This window comes from Pseudomyrmex gracilis, unplaced genomic scaffold (genome assembly GCF_002006095.1).
Source record: "Pseudomyrmex gracilis isolate BER0280 unplaced genomic scaffold, ASM200609v1 scaffold_77, whole genome shotgun sequence".
In the NCBI taxonomy this organism is placed as follows: Eukaryota; Metazoa; Arthropoda; class Insecta; order Hymenoptera; family Formicidae; genus Pseudomyrmex; species Pseudomyrmex gracilis.
The window spans coordinates 578,759-591,290 of NW_018020661.1; the positions used below are offsets into that span (position 1 = coordinate 578,759).

General features: G+C 39.8%; 2 protein-coding genes across 3 annotated transcripts in view; both read right to left on the bottom strand.

Annotated features, from left to right (window-relative positions):
- Positions 1-352: 352 nt before the first annotated feature.
- On the bottom strand, positions 353-2,726 carry LOC109854994 (vicilin-like seed storage protein At2g18540). 2 transcript variants are annotated; one of them, XM_020428707.1, is made up of 2 exons: positions 2,362-2,726; positions 353-1,931 (listed from the first exon to the last, which is right to left on the bottom strand). In XM_020428707.1, exons 1-2 carry the CDS (start codon positions 2,645-2,647, stop codon positions 595-597), a joined length of 1,623 nt encoding a protein of 540 aa, XP_020284296.1. In that variant the 5' UTR covers positions 2,648-2,726; the 3' UTR covers positions 353-594. The 2 variants fall into 2 exon arrangements, with proteins under 2 accessions (XP_020284296.1, XP_020284297.1); XM_020428708.1 differs by having other exon boundaries at positions 353-1,950; positions 2,362-2,562.
- Positions 2,727-3,872: 1,146 nt separating this feature from the next.
- LOC109854993 (lysine-specific histone demethylase 1A) overlaps positions 3,873-12,532 on the bottom strand; it is a 92,481-nt gene continuing 83,821 nt past the window's right edge. The window contains exons 11-14 of the mRNA XM_020428706.1: positions 6,562-6,854; positions 5,728-5,940; positions 5,433-5,625; positions 3,873-4,969 (exon numbers count right to left, since the gene is read on the bottom strand). Coding sequence (XP_020284295.1) covers positions 4,794-4,969; positions 5,433-5,625; positions 5,728-5,940; positions 6,562-6,854 — 875 coding nt within the window. The 3' untranslated portion in view covers positions 3,873-4,793. The remainder of the gene's footprint in view (positions 4,970-5,432; positions 5,626-5,727; positions 5,941-6,561; positions 6,855-12,532) is intronic.

Genomic DNA, 12,532 nt, shown 5'->3' on the forward strand with positions numbered 1-12,532 from the left:
CGGCACTTACTTTGTTTACTGTCTTTTATTCAATATTCGTTAATATTTCACGGAAAAGTAGATACATTTTACAAAATTGATACAACAAAGAGAGAAAGAGAGAGGACGTAATAGTTACATTTATTGACAATTTCAATATTCCGTGTAGACAGGTAACTTTATCAAAAATAAATGAACATGAATACAACTACTATAGATTTATCGTTAATAGCTTTTTTTTTTATTACAGCAATACTGTTATGAAACTCACATTCACGTGTATATAAAGAAAGTGTAAAAAATATAATAAGTAAAAAATTTAATGTGTGTATACACAGCATATAAATTACGTATAAAAATGACTAAGAAATATTTATATAAAAAGTACACGATTGAAGTTTTTATATTTTTCCGCAAAAAAATCAAACATTACACACTTTGACGTCTCGTTGTCGGCTACTTTTCTCTCGCATTCTATTATAGTTACTTAGTATCTTCATTGATATAGCGATTCGTCGATTATTCGGTATAGTTGCACCTTTTCATAAATCTTTACGTATCAACACGTCGGAAAAGTAATATATCCTGACAAGTTGTTAGCATAGCAGCAAGATTTTACGTGGAAATTAAAGCCGGAGAACAAGAGTAATGTTTCTCTCTTTCCGGTTCACGACCAGCGCAATTGTTGAAGAGAATCTTAAACGGATGCGGCGGCGTGATGTTTTCGGAAGCTTTCAACAGCTCGCCGAGCCTCTGATGCTCCTCTATCTGCCTCTTCGTCTCGGCCTTGTGGAACTTGCGGTCCTCTTCCAATTCGCGGCGTCTCATCGTTTCGACGTGCTTGTGCTGCTCTTTGAGCTCCAACCCGTAACGAAGCGCTCTTTGTCTGCTTTCTTTCTGCTCCATCGCGGTCAAGTTGGCGTCCATCTCGATCTGCCTCTCGAGCGCCTCCTTCTCCTCCATCTTCAGGCGCCGTTCTTTCTCCTCCGTCTCTCGCTTCTCCCGCAATTGTTCTTCTCGGCCGCGAAGAACTTCCTGTATGGCACGCTTGCGAGCTTCCTTAGATTTCTCGAGCGCGAGCTCGCGTCTTGCCTCGGCGTCCTTGTGTGACTGCCGAATGATTGCTTCCATCTCCAGATTCCGTCTGGCTTCTTCCTTCCGCAGTTCCTCCAAATACTTAAAGTAGGCTGATGATTCCGCCCGGAGCGCCGCCGGGTTCTTTTTTGTGCGAGCTTTCTCCTTGGCTAGTTCCTCCTCAGCCATCGTTTTAAACACGCGATCCATCTTGGCTTCTTCCTGAGCGCGCTCGGCGAGATATTTTCTCGTCGTCAGAATGTGCTCCTGAAATTCCTTCTTCAACTTTTCCCGCTTTTGTCTTTCCGCTTCGAGATTCTTCAACTCCGCTTGACGCACGTCCTCCTGCAGTTGTTTCAGTTGTTCCCGCTCGCTCTTGATAATCCGCTTCCTCTCGTCTTCCAGCGCCAATTTGTCCGCTACTTGCTTGGCCAAAGTGGACATCGTCTCTCGTTGTGCCAAAGTTCGCCTTTTCGCCTCTTCCGCCTCTTTACGTTCTTTCGTTTCGAGTTCCTTCAACATCATCTTGTGACACATAGCGTCCAATTCCTTTTCCGCTAATTTCTTCACTTCCTTATCAGCCATCTGCGCCACGTTGCACCGCTTCGCGTCGATCGCGTATCTCTTCGACAACTCTTGCTTGATATCTGAGTGCGATATTTGTTGCAGTCTGCGTTTAGCAGCCACCAACGCCTCTTGTTCCTTCTCCTGTTGGTTCTTCAACTCTTGCGCTCTTGCGTCCATTTCCCTACGTCGAATGTCATCACTTTGTCGTGACTTTTCTTCAATCTCTCTAATTAGACTCGCCTCCTCGTTCAATAAAAGATTACGCAGTTTTTCTCTACGTATTTGCAAGTTCTCCTCGTATGCCGATAAATCTGGAGAGTGATTGTTGCACTAATAACCATCAGTATTTTTCTGTTTATTTCTTTTGTAACGCGAGATGTATCACCAATTGTTGAAATAAAAAAATAAAAAATACATGTATTTTTATGTGTAACAAGTAAATTAAAATGTTATACAAATGTGCAATATTTGCACAATTAAAAATTAAAAATTCATTTAATTATAATATTCAATAAAAAAATATATATTATTACTATATTATAATATATATTAAATTTACATAAAATAAACAGTAAAATTTATTAATTTTATGTGAGAAGTTAATTGGAAATTGTACATGTAATTTTTACGTACAAAACTATTTAGGAATTTTTGTAAGAGAGTCGGTTTTATTTATTTTAAAGTTTTTTAAACATTGCAGATAATAGCAGTTATATCAATGTCGTTTTTTTATACTAATACCTTGATGGATTCGTTGACGAAGATTCTTGTTCCTGATCTTTCGATCGGTTTCTTTTTCGAATTCCAGAGTTTTAAGAAAGTGCTCGTACTCTCTCTTATCATCCGGTCGTTCCTCTGTGCTTTCAAAGATGGATCTACGCGAACTACGGTACTTTACAGCGTGACAACTTTCGCGTTCGCGCAACTTGTGTCCGAAAGATACATTTGCCGTACCGAGAACGTCAATGGGATACTTTGTCGGTCGGGGAAAACTGTATTGTATTTTGGGCACTAAAGCCAAACTCATCTTTGGAGAATCAACCGTAAAAAGTGATGAAAACGTCAAGAAAACTCTAAACAGTATTACTTTGGATAATGTGCGTTCCAAGTTTGCCAGCTTGTTTGCAGTAACGGTTGCTATGACAATATACGCCCTTATCGAAATATTTTCTCGACAACAAGATACAAAGAGAGAAAAAGCAGAGAGAGAGAGAGAGAGAGAGAGAGAGAGAGAGAGAGAGAGAGAAAAGCGCACAACTAAAAAATTGAATTTAAATCTTAAATTTTTAATTTTTATTAATAAATATATTATTAATGAATATATTTTTTATTATTGATAAAAATGTGAATAAAATTTGAACACGTATATGCGTTAGATTACATATTTAATGTCATTTCATAAAATTATACGTTCAGATATGCATGCGACCATATATTATTAGGACAGCCATAGAAATTTGGTAAACGCATTTCAAAGTTGCTTGCATTAGTGGAAATCTGAACAGCTCAAAATAATGCGCCTGCGGCGATGCATGCAATGTAATATCCGTACCGGAATGATCGAATATTCAATATTCCCAAATTAGATAGGAAATCTAATATAGACCAGAGAGAGTTGGTTACTATATAAATATGTTATTAGCTATGATTGATTAAACCAAGATCGCGCGAATTCGAAAATGGCACATACATTTATTGCAAATTTTATAGAGAAGCATTATTTAAAATTTATTCAAGCTTAGAATAACAAGTTTTATTATTTTAGAGTATACGGGAGGAGATTAAAGGATTGAGAAAAAATTAAAAACATCAAAAGATTTCCAATGATAGAGTGTGTATATAATACTTCTTTTGTGAATTATATTCTACATAAATTCTTTATTATACATACATATGTACCAAATTTTATAATCCATGTTTTTTTTTTTTTTTTAATTTTATATGTCCATTTGATTGCATTATTTGTTCTATAATCACACGAATGGTTGAACAATACAATAATAAGCCGGTTAGACGCATTTGCGCAGGAATGTAAACCTTTACATTCAATACAATGTGATGCCACAAAATTCCGTCTTTATGATGTAATAAATAAAAGTTTTTATACGATAAAATTTTATTTGTCATATACGTGTAACACTGCGATATTGTTTCATGATAATCACATGTGTTCTTGTTTGAACAAACACAAATAGCCTATCGCGTATGAAAATAATCAGGATGCATGTACTCCAAAAATAAAACACATCCGATGAAATTTCGATATATTTATATCAGCTTTAATAGATTTAAACAGCATATGCATATGTGACGATAACAATATTACATAAATAAACCTCTTTTTCGCTACACCTTTTGTCAAATCATCGGAATTAAATTTAGTCTGTACAACTCGTCATATTTGTACGCAGTTTATGAGGGAGCATATCGTCTTCTCGTCTATTCAATATCAAGATACTGTGATATTATAAATAATAATACTTTTCAATTATAAAAACGCATAAGCAGACTTACCACAAAGTGTATAAGCCACCTTAAATTATGTATACATATGAAGAGAAAGAAATAATGGAAGAATTAGGAAAATCTTAAAAACACTTATGAGCATTAAAAGCTATGTATGTGAAAGAATATAAAAAATCACTTAGTACAAGCGGTGAAAAGATGTTTTCTTACGGATAAAAATAATTACAGTATAAAGTAAAACGTCTACGTGATAATAGATATGAAATATTTGACTTGTGTATGCTGAGCATATATATACATATATATACATATATGCTTAAGTATATGTATATACGTAAATATGTCAAACATGTACACAAGTGTGCTATGAAAAATTGAGCGTTACAAATAATTACTTAATATTCTTTCAGTCAATTCTTCTAATCAAACTCATTCACTATCATAACAAATTAAATTACACATTATTGATCACGTTCATGTTTTGTATATACATAAATTGCAACAATAATAATGAGCACGTTAACGAATACGAATATTTATTCATTTCGTTAGTCTACACGAATCACCGAAGTATTTTGTTTGTCTCTGTTCTTTCGCATCGGCTTTTCGTTCCGCTCCAACATTCCTCGATAACTTTTCGACGACTGATTGTCCCGCGAATTTTTTTCTCTAAAAGAAAAACAGAAACACAATAGTCGTGAATGAAACTAAGTCGCGTTCGTGCTCTCGGTATTTCCCGATGTGCTCCCTGTTGCCGATGAACTCGTTGGTACAGTGGAATAAGGAGCTCCGCAAAGCAGATCGGCTATGCGTCCACCCTCGCGAAGCCCGCTTAGGAATGCCCCATGTACAGTGGCTGGATAATTTCGTATAGTGTGTTCTCCTGAAAATTTATTCATTCAACATGTACAAATTAATACACGCAGTTTTTACATTAAGACTCTGCGCAAAACACTCTTTACATTTGGTAATTTGTTACAAGCGTCTCTTGACGTCAATCAGCTTCGCTGAATTCGACGAATACTCATTTGCGAGTGTTTGCATAAACGATATGTCGCGAATAAGATCTACAAATAACGTGTACGAAGTTATTGAACGCACGTCGGAAACGGAATTTCGCAGTGAAGTAAATTGCGTTGCACATCAATCGATGGAAACGCAAAAGAGACACGAATATATGTACATATACATGTATATTTGCAGAAATGCAAATACGAAATGCTATAAATTCAAATATATCCATCAGAGAGAAAAGTTAAAAAGACGACCGGTTAGAGTTGTTCGCTTTTCACTAATGTCACATTATGAAACAAATCGAAGATGAATCGCTAATATTTAATATTTACCTGCGAAAAACACTTTTGGCTGCGACGGACCCTTTATACCGGGAGGTGACACGGGTGCCGCAAGCAGATCGTAATCGCTGCCGGAACTGCCGACTGCGACGAAACTGTAAGAACCTCGTGCCCAGGGATCCGCCCGCCACCTCGTTACGACGCTTTCGCGCGGCTGTGGTACAACTTGATTGCCAAAAATACCCTGTAAAAGCAAATGTTGAAGTTGAAGAGTCGAGACTATCGCGATCGGGAGAGATATGGCTCTTCGGCTTTCGCGCGCCAGCTAGAAATTTCATCCACTTACTTTCAGTACGGCGATGCAACGGCCGACGATAACATCGTCACTGACATGTTCCATTACGCCAGCCGCTTCGCCGGCGACGAGGGCCAACAGGACAGGCGCCTTGTATAAGTTCCAGAACAAGAAGAGCTCGCCGCGTGACGCGGTGGTACTTCCCACGTGGCCGAACAAATTGGCCGTGGGATCCCAGAAAATGCGCTCGAAGCATAGTACTACCTGAGAAATTAAAGGGAAAATTGCGGGATAAAAATTACAAGTGTGGAAACTTCAACCCGCAAAGATTGTGCAAACAATGTTAATTTTTAAGGTTTTAATTTAAACGATCAATCTTGATTTTCCAGACCTGATTTACCTTCTTGCTATAATTTTCTACGGCGCTTGACATGATTCTACTCACTAGGAAACATTGAATATTTCACATCTGAGATCTAAGCGCTAACTTAATTTTAAAAAACTACACAAGCTCTTATAATTTAGTGTATTTCGTAAAACAGTATTAAGACTGCACTTGACCTTGTGATGTACGACGTGCTTCGTATAAACTTTTGCCTCATTTCTTTTCGGACAATGTTTAATTGTTACAGCATTCCTTATCTCGTTATTGACGTACGTTAAATGTTCTCGAGTCCTTCGATGTGTGATTCTCGTTCGTTAAGAAAACTTTAATTGCTACTGAAATCTGCCAGCGGGCAATCGGTGATAAAACTTAATGCGCGATTATGCAATCTTAATGCACCGACGCTTGCGACAGAACCGTCGTCCTTCTCGCGAGTGGCATATATACATATATCAGATCGCTCCACAAACTCACCGAAAACACACACACGTGTCACTTACTTTGTTCAAATTGCCGAAGCCGAGTCGGTCAATGGCCTGAGTCTTCCATTCCGGAAGTTGCGGGAGGAAGCTGACTCCTCCGTTGGTCGGCGAGAGCTTGAGGACGCCCAGCGGCAGCGTGATCAGAACGGCGTCCGCCTTGAAAATGCTGTGATTCGAGTGCGGACTGCGGGGCGGCGTGGCCCATACCTCTACACCCTGCTGCGAATATCGCACGGACCTGACAGCTAAGTTCAATCGAATATCAAGTCCTTCCGAAAGAGCAACAGGTACGCAAGAATACCCGTTGCGAACTGCAAGTCAAAAGGAGTGAAAAAACGGATCAGTATTCTTCAGATTGATCGCAATACCCGGATCGCATAATGCCGCGCGAGATATATTTCCGCGGCATGCTTATACGCGGACAGGAGAAGTTGGGAAGGAATAGAATACATACATCTTCGTTGAGCGAGATCGTGCGAGGATGGCGAGAACGAGGATATTGTTCGGTAGGATAGTCACGTATATACACGCGAGATGGTGCGCGTTTAACGAACTAGGTCGTTGCGTTAAGAGTTTCGTTATACGTTTCTCCTTTGATTTCGAAGCAATATGCTGAATTGGCGTATCTTGGCGGGGCACGTACGCCCTGAGCTGTGCTCCGCAGCTTTTACGTTCCGGAAAGTAGATCGAATCAAGGAGGCTCTCGTTACGTTGCACGTTCATCGTATCAAAAGACCCTTCCTTGTGAGTGTAAATATCGCGCGCTGTGCAACGATGGATGGTTATATACCGGGGTGCAATAGGAGAGACCCCATTATGACTTAATTGGATATTTCGCGTTACGTGCGCTTAAATCAGGCCACCTGACGCGAACCTAAATTCTCGTAAGCACATTCGAACCCCATAACATCGAGGCGTGTACTAATAATGATACACAGGCGTCTCCACTTAGGGGGTTAATTATGTTGATGGCTACCACGGCGCTAACAAGCACTCTCCTATCGGCGCGCGCGCGCTCTGCATCCCATTTCAGAAATTTAAATTTACGCGTGCGCTACGTCAGGCTGAAAGCACGGTAATTTAAATTAGCACGTTTTGGGACACACGTGCCTGTGCATTATCGCGATATTTCGCTCGGTCCCTTCGAGGGACGCCGAGTGTGTGCGTATTGATTGCGCGTAACGTGTCGAACGTCCGCGAGATACAATCGAGACGAAATGTTACCGCAACCTTGGGCCGGCAGCAGCTAACGATCGGCCGCGCTCTATCGGGTTTGCTGATGCTGTGCTGCATTACCTCTGTCTGCGGCTGTCGATGTTAACTGACTGGAATCGATAAATCATGACACGGACGGCACGTACGTCGTCGTCAAAAATTTATACCAACGCCGCGTTGTAAACGTAACCGGAAATGTTCCCGAATGCCGAGTGCGTGTCCGCGACAGCTAATGACACACCGCGAGATGAATTAGTCGCAACATCATTCCAGCATCGAATCTATATTGTTCGTTTCGTCGAGAATGAATTAACGCACAACTAGCGCGCGATTGAAAAGAAACTAAAATGTTATGTGCATCAATTAATTCAAGTACATTATTGTCGTGTTTTTTTTTTTTTATAGAAAGTACCGACGTTCGAAAAAATGTATTTTTGGCGAGAGTAAAATACGTCAAAAATAATTTGAATAACATCTCGACGCAAAATACATTTGTAAAAATAAATTTCTCGTTATACAAAGATCACAAAAGTTGAAACATTATTTTTTCTTCAGAAGAAATAACACACATATTCAGCGTAAATACTGAAATTAATTAAGAAAAATAAATATTATTTGTTTTCTCTTTGAAAGAGCGTAATGTGAACGATTATTTACGTCGAATTCGGCCACTGCATGCTCGACTCGAATGTGCCTGATGTTGATTACAGAAATCGTTCGTAATAAGGGAGAGAATATTCAACAGCTCGTCGGGAAACGAATCAAATCCATGAAAATTATGGTAAGTCGAATCCTTCCTGTCTATATATATATACATGTAACTTTTGAAATGGGAAATTAATTCTTGGCTGAACCCGCGCGCGATTCGAAATCGTTAATGGAGAGGATAAACTGATCCATTAATCTCATTTCTTCTGATCGCGCGCCGAGCGTGCAGTAGAAATTCAGGACAACGGCCCTTCGAAGAGTGAGAGAGAGACAGAAAGAATGTCGAAAGAGGGAAGTGCCTGAATACCGGGGAAGTTTTTCTCTCCGGCGATCACTATCGCTGGCCGCGCTCTCGTATGGAACGGCATTACGTGGCACGGCGAGAAGACTCTTCGTCGGGACGACGGGAAGGCAAATATTTAGAGGGCAGTCTAGCATATAGTAGCACGGGATCTGTGTCCGCCGTAGGGTGGAACAAACACCACGACGAGGCTCTTCCTTACTTTTCTTCCCCGGTAACAGAAAGAAAAGGGTGATACACAAGTCGGACAGATCCGGGCGCGAAGGTCAGGGCCTCCGTCGTCGCCGAGGTGCCCTTCTTCGAAGCACCTTTTCTCGTTCTATCTCGACCATCGGCCCCATATACGCCACCCTATTTCGCCCGCGTGTCTTGTCTTCCGTTTGATCTTTGCTCGCAGTATTTTTTGACGGCGAGTCGAACAATTTGTATGCCGCGGTGGTTTTCAATTTACATTTAAATTGGTTGCTTATGGCGTTCTGTCGTCTCGACGGGAGTCGAGTCCGGGAGGAGGAGAGCCGCTGCCGCTGCACGGAACAGTCAAATACTGAAACGGCCTCGCGAACGTGTGGCGGAACTCTTGCCGGGTTCAATGTACCGGCGCCGATGCTTTTTTGCCGGATACGAGCGCCCGAGAGAGGATCGCGAGAGCCCTTCGCGCAGGAGCGAGAGAATGGGTGAGAGAACGGGCAACGAAGAAAAGGGACGGACAGAGGGCCCGCCGCGATGCTTTTCTTGTTCACTCATCCGTTATATCAACATTCCGAATCGCGACTCCCGAAGGTATATGCGCGGAACAAACGCGCCCGGTCGTTAGTTTCTCTCTCTCGCTCTCTTCCTCTGTTTCTCTCGAAACCCGCTTCCGCGCCGCGAGCTTTCGAAAGTTTAACCGCGACGCCTCAGCGTTTCATCCCTGATGGGCATCATCCCTCGACGGTTAATAGGGCACAAGTTCGTCGGCTAATCGATAGAATGAGGAAAAACTGAGATGTATGTATATTTCACATTAAAGTGCAAAACTTGCAACCTCTTTTTGTCAGCTCTACACAATGTACGTGAGCAATGTATTTGTAAATTAAAACTTAAATTTTTAAAGTAATTTACAACTGTTTTTAAATTACTTTAAAAATTACTTGTTTTTTCGGAGTTTTCTTCCACATGCACCAGATTAAATTTACACCGTAAAACTTCCCGGGTGGCGAGGAAGTTTTTGCCATTCGAATGTATATAATGAAGTGTACATAGACGCGGTTTAAATAGCCGGGAAGTATGTAGTGTGAAATTCGATATACGAGTCGCAAGAGTTTTTTTATTCCCTCTCTCAATCTCCTCCATGGTGGAGAGGAGGTGCGCGCGGAGCTTTTCTTGTGCTCACCCATCCGTTATATCAACATTCTAAATCGTAGGTCCCGAAGGTATACAACGCGCAGCTAAGGCAACTGTTGATACCTTATAGATTGGAAACTTCGGTAGTGCGAGGTAACGGCGCGGAGGTTTTCACCCTCTTAGCTTCGTGCATCACGCTCGGGCGAGCCATACATCACTCTATTATCACGCTGTAATTGTATTTTTTAAACGTATTTCACTGCATCTCACCTCCACATCGCGATTCGACGTGCAATAATTCTTGCTATCATTTCATCGATTCTTGGTTCTGCCGGTAATAATAATCTACGACCAACCTAATCGTTATTCATTGTTTTACTGAAATTTATTGTAAGATACGGAGCTTAAGATGAGTAAAACTTATAGAAATATTTTACATTTATTGATTTTGTCAAATTTTTACTTGAAAAAAAAAACGATCAGATGACTTTAAATATCACATTTGTGAGAATTTAAATTAAAATCAATAATTACAATTGATGCAAGAAATACATATTTTTCCACTCAAAAAAGGCATCAAACATAAATTGATACAACGAACATACTAAATCGAGCATCCCCATTCTATGTTTACACGGAGATCTCTTCTACAGAAGTCACGACGTGTTTCTCCCCTATCTATCCGTTATGCCAACATTAATTAAACGCCGTGTCGATGTACCATGTAAGTTGAGTGGAGAAAACCAGTGCAGAGGTTATCTTACCAAATAATGTGTCGGCTGTTATAAATAATGTACATGACAACACATATTTGTACTGCTAAAATCTAAAGTTTTGTACGATATACGTTGTAAATCTGTAAAACTAAATAAAAAATAAAATCAAATTTATATAATTTTTCTAGATAAAAGAAAGAATTGTTTTACAACAATTAAACTTAGAAATTTGATTAGATTGCATCGCGCGGAGGATGTATCTTGCTTCTACAAATTCTTCGTACATCTTCGCGTCCAATAGTGAATTTAGCGACGACGTTCTGTATAATTTGTACAGATAGAGATAAAGTTAATTGGAATTGCTGTGATATTTATGATGCCCGCCGGAGAAGTAAACGCCCGAGGATGTAACATTCCTAGATCGCGCTACTAAGTAACATAAAGAGATCGATATCGAGATGAAATTTATTACGATTGTCACACAGATTGTGCAAATGAGCTTGTACACCCTTCTTGCGTACAAATGTATTTTCTACACTGTTAGAAAAACGGTAGCAATCGTACACACCATTATACAGCTTTTTACAGATGGTAACTTTACAATCGAACAGTAAGTTATGCGCAACTGTACCAATTTTTTCACAATTTCAAGTACAACATATACGATACGTAAAAAGACGTCTTCTATCATAATTAAATTTATATTAACTTGACGTTCTGAAGAAATAGTAATTTTGATATTATAAATACTTACCTTTTTTTTTCAAATTTGCAAAATTAAACTTATAAATCTTCTACATGTTTTTCGTATTCTCTCGATCTCATATTTCTTCAACAGTTCGAATAAATGCAAGTAATTTTCGCAGTGCGAAAAATGCTTTCTCTTTTTCGTAGGCGATAATTATCGAGAAACATATTCGCGTTTGACCGACCGCATTGCGAAAGTAGCCAAATTATTTCAAACCGGTTTGTGACGCCGGGAATATGTGCGGAACGTTTTACGCCATACTGGCATAATTGGTAGTGAGCGCGAACGCTTTTTAAGGCGTTGCTACTTTGTATTTAATCGAGTTTTCGCGGAACCACCGACGGAGAAGAGACTACAACCCCAGCGAAATACGGAAGCTACTTTCCAGCCGATATCGATAAAACGGGCGTGGCCGCTTGTGATAAATACGCACCAGCGGACGTGTAAATCGCTACAAGATATCGCTAAAATTAAACAACCTATTAATTTAAGAGATATTAATAAGTCTGAATTACGTGGATAAAACATACGCGCACACACACACACTCACACATGTAGTCTTAACGATTTCAATATTCATATGTTTAACTGATGCATATGTATATTATACGCTGAGATATTTTATAATTGTTGCACCTTGCAACTTACCGAATTATCGATAATCCGAAGAAAGGAACGACGCGGTGTTTCGTCAGCACATCGTGACGTATAATTATCGAAATAACGAGCCGCTTATTAATACATTGTTGACGATGTATATACGGACCGGTTAAGAGTAATCGATGTTCGCGTGTATCTTCCATAAATCATATGTAAATTTGAAAAAGGTGTTCCAAAATTATGGATCGTCCTTTTAATTACAGATTCTCCCAACAATTCAGAAGCAATTTAGTTATATAATAGCTGCGGCACGTATAAAAAGTCTTTTGCGCCCTAAAATGTTACTGAGTGTTCTTTGTCCAAAAGGAATATTTGCAG

Bases quoted from the DNA above. Each gene is read 5' to 3' on its own strand.
- LOC109854994 (XM_020428707.1), bottom strand. From the start codon at position 2,647: ATGAGTTTGGCTTTAGTGCCCAAAATACAATACAGTTTTCCCCGACCG. The intron at 1,932-2,361 runs GTATTAGTATAA...ATCACTCTCCAG, and splicing joins TCGTCAACGAATCCATCAAG to ATTTATCGGCATACGAGGAG.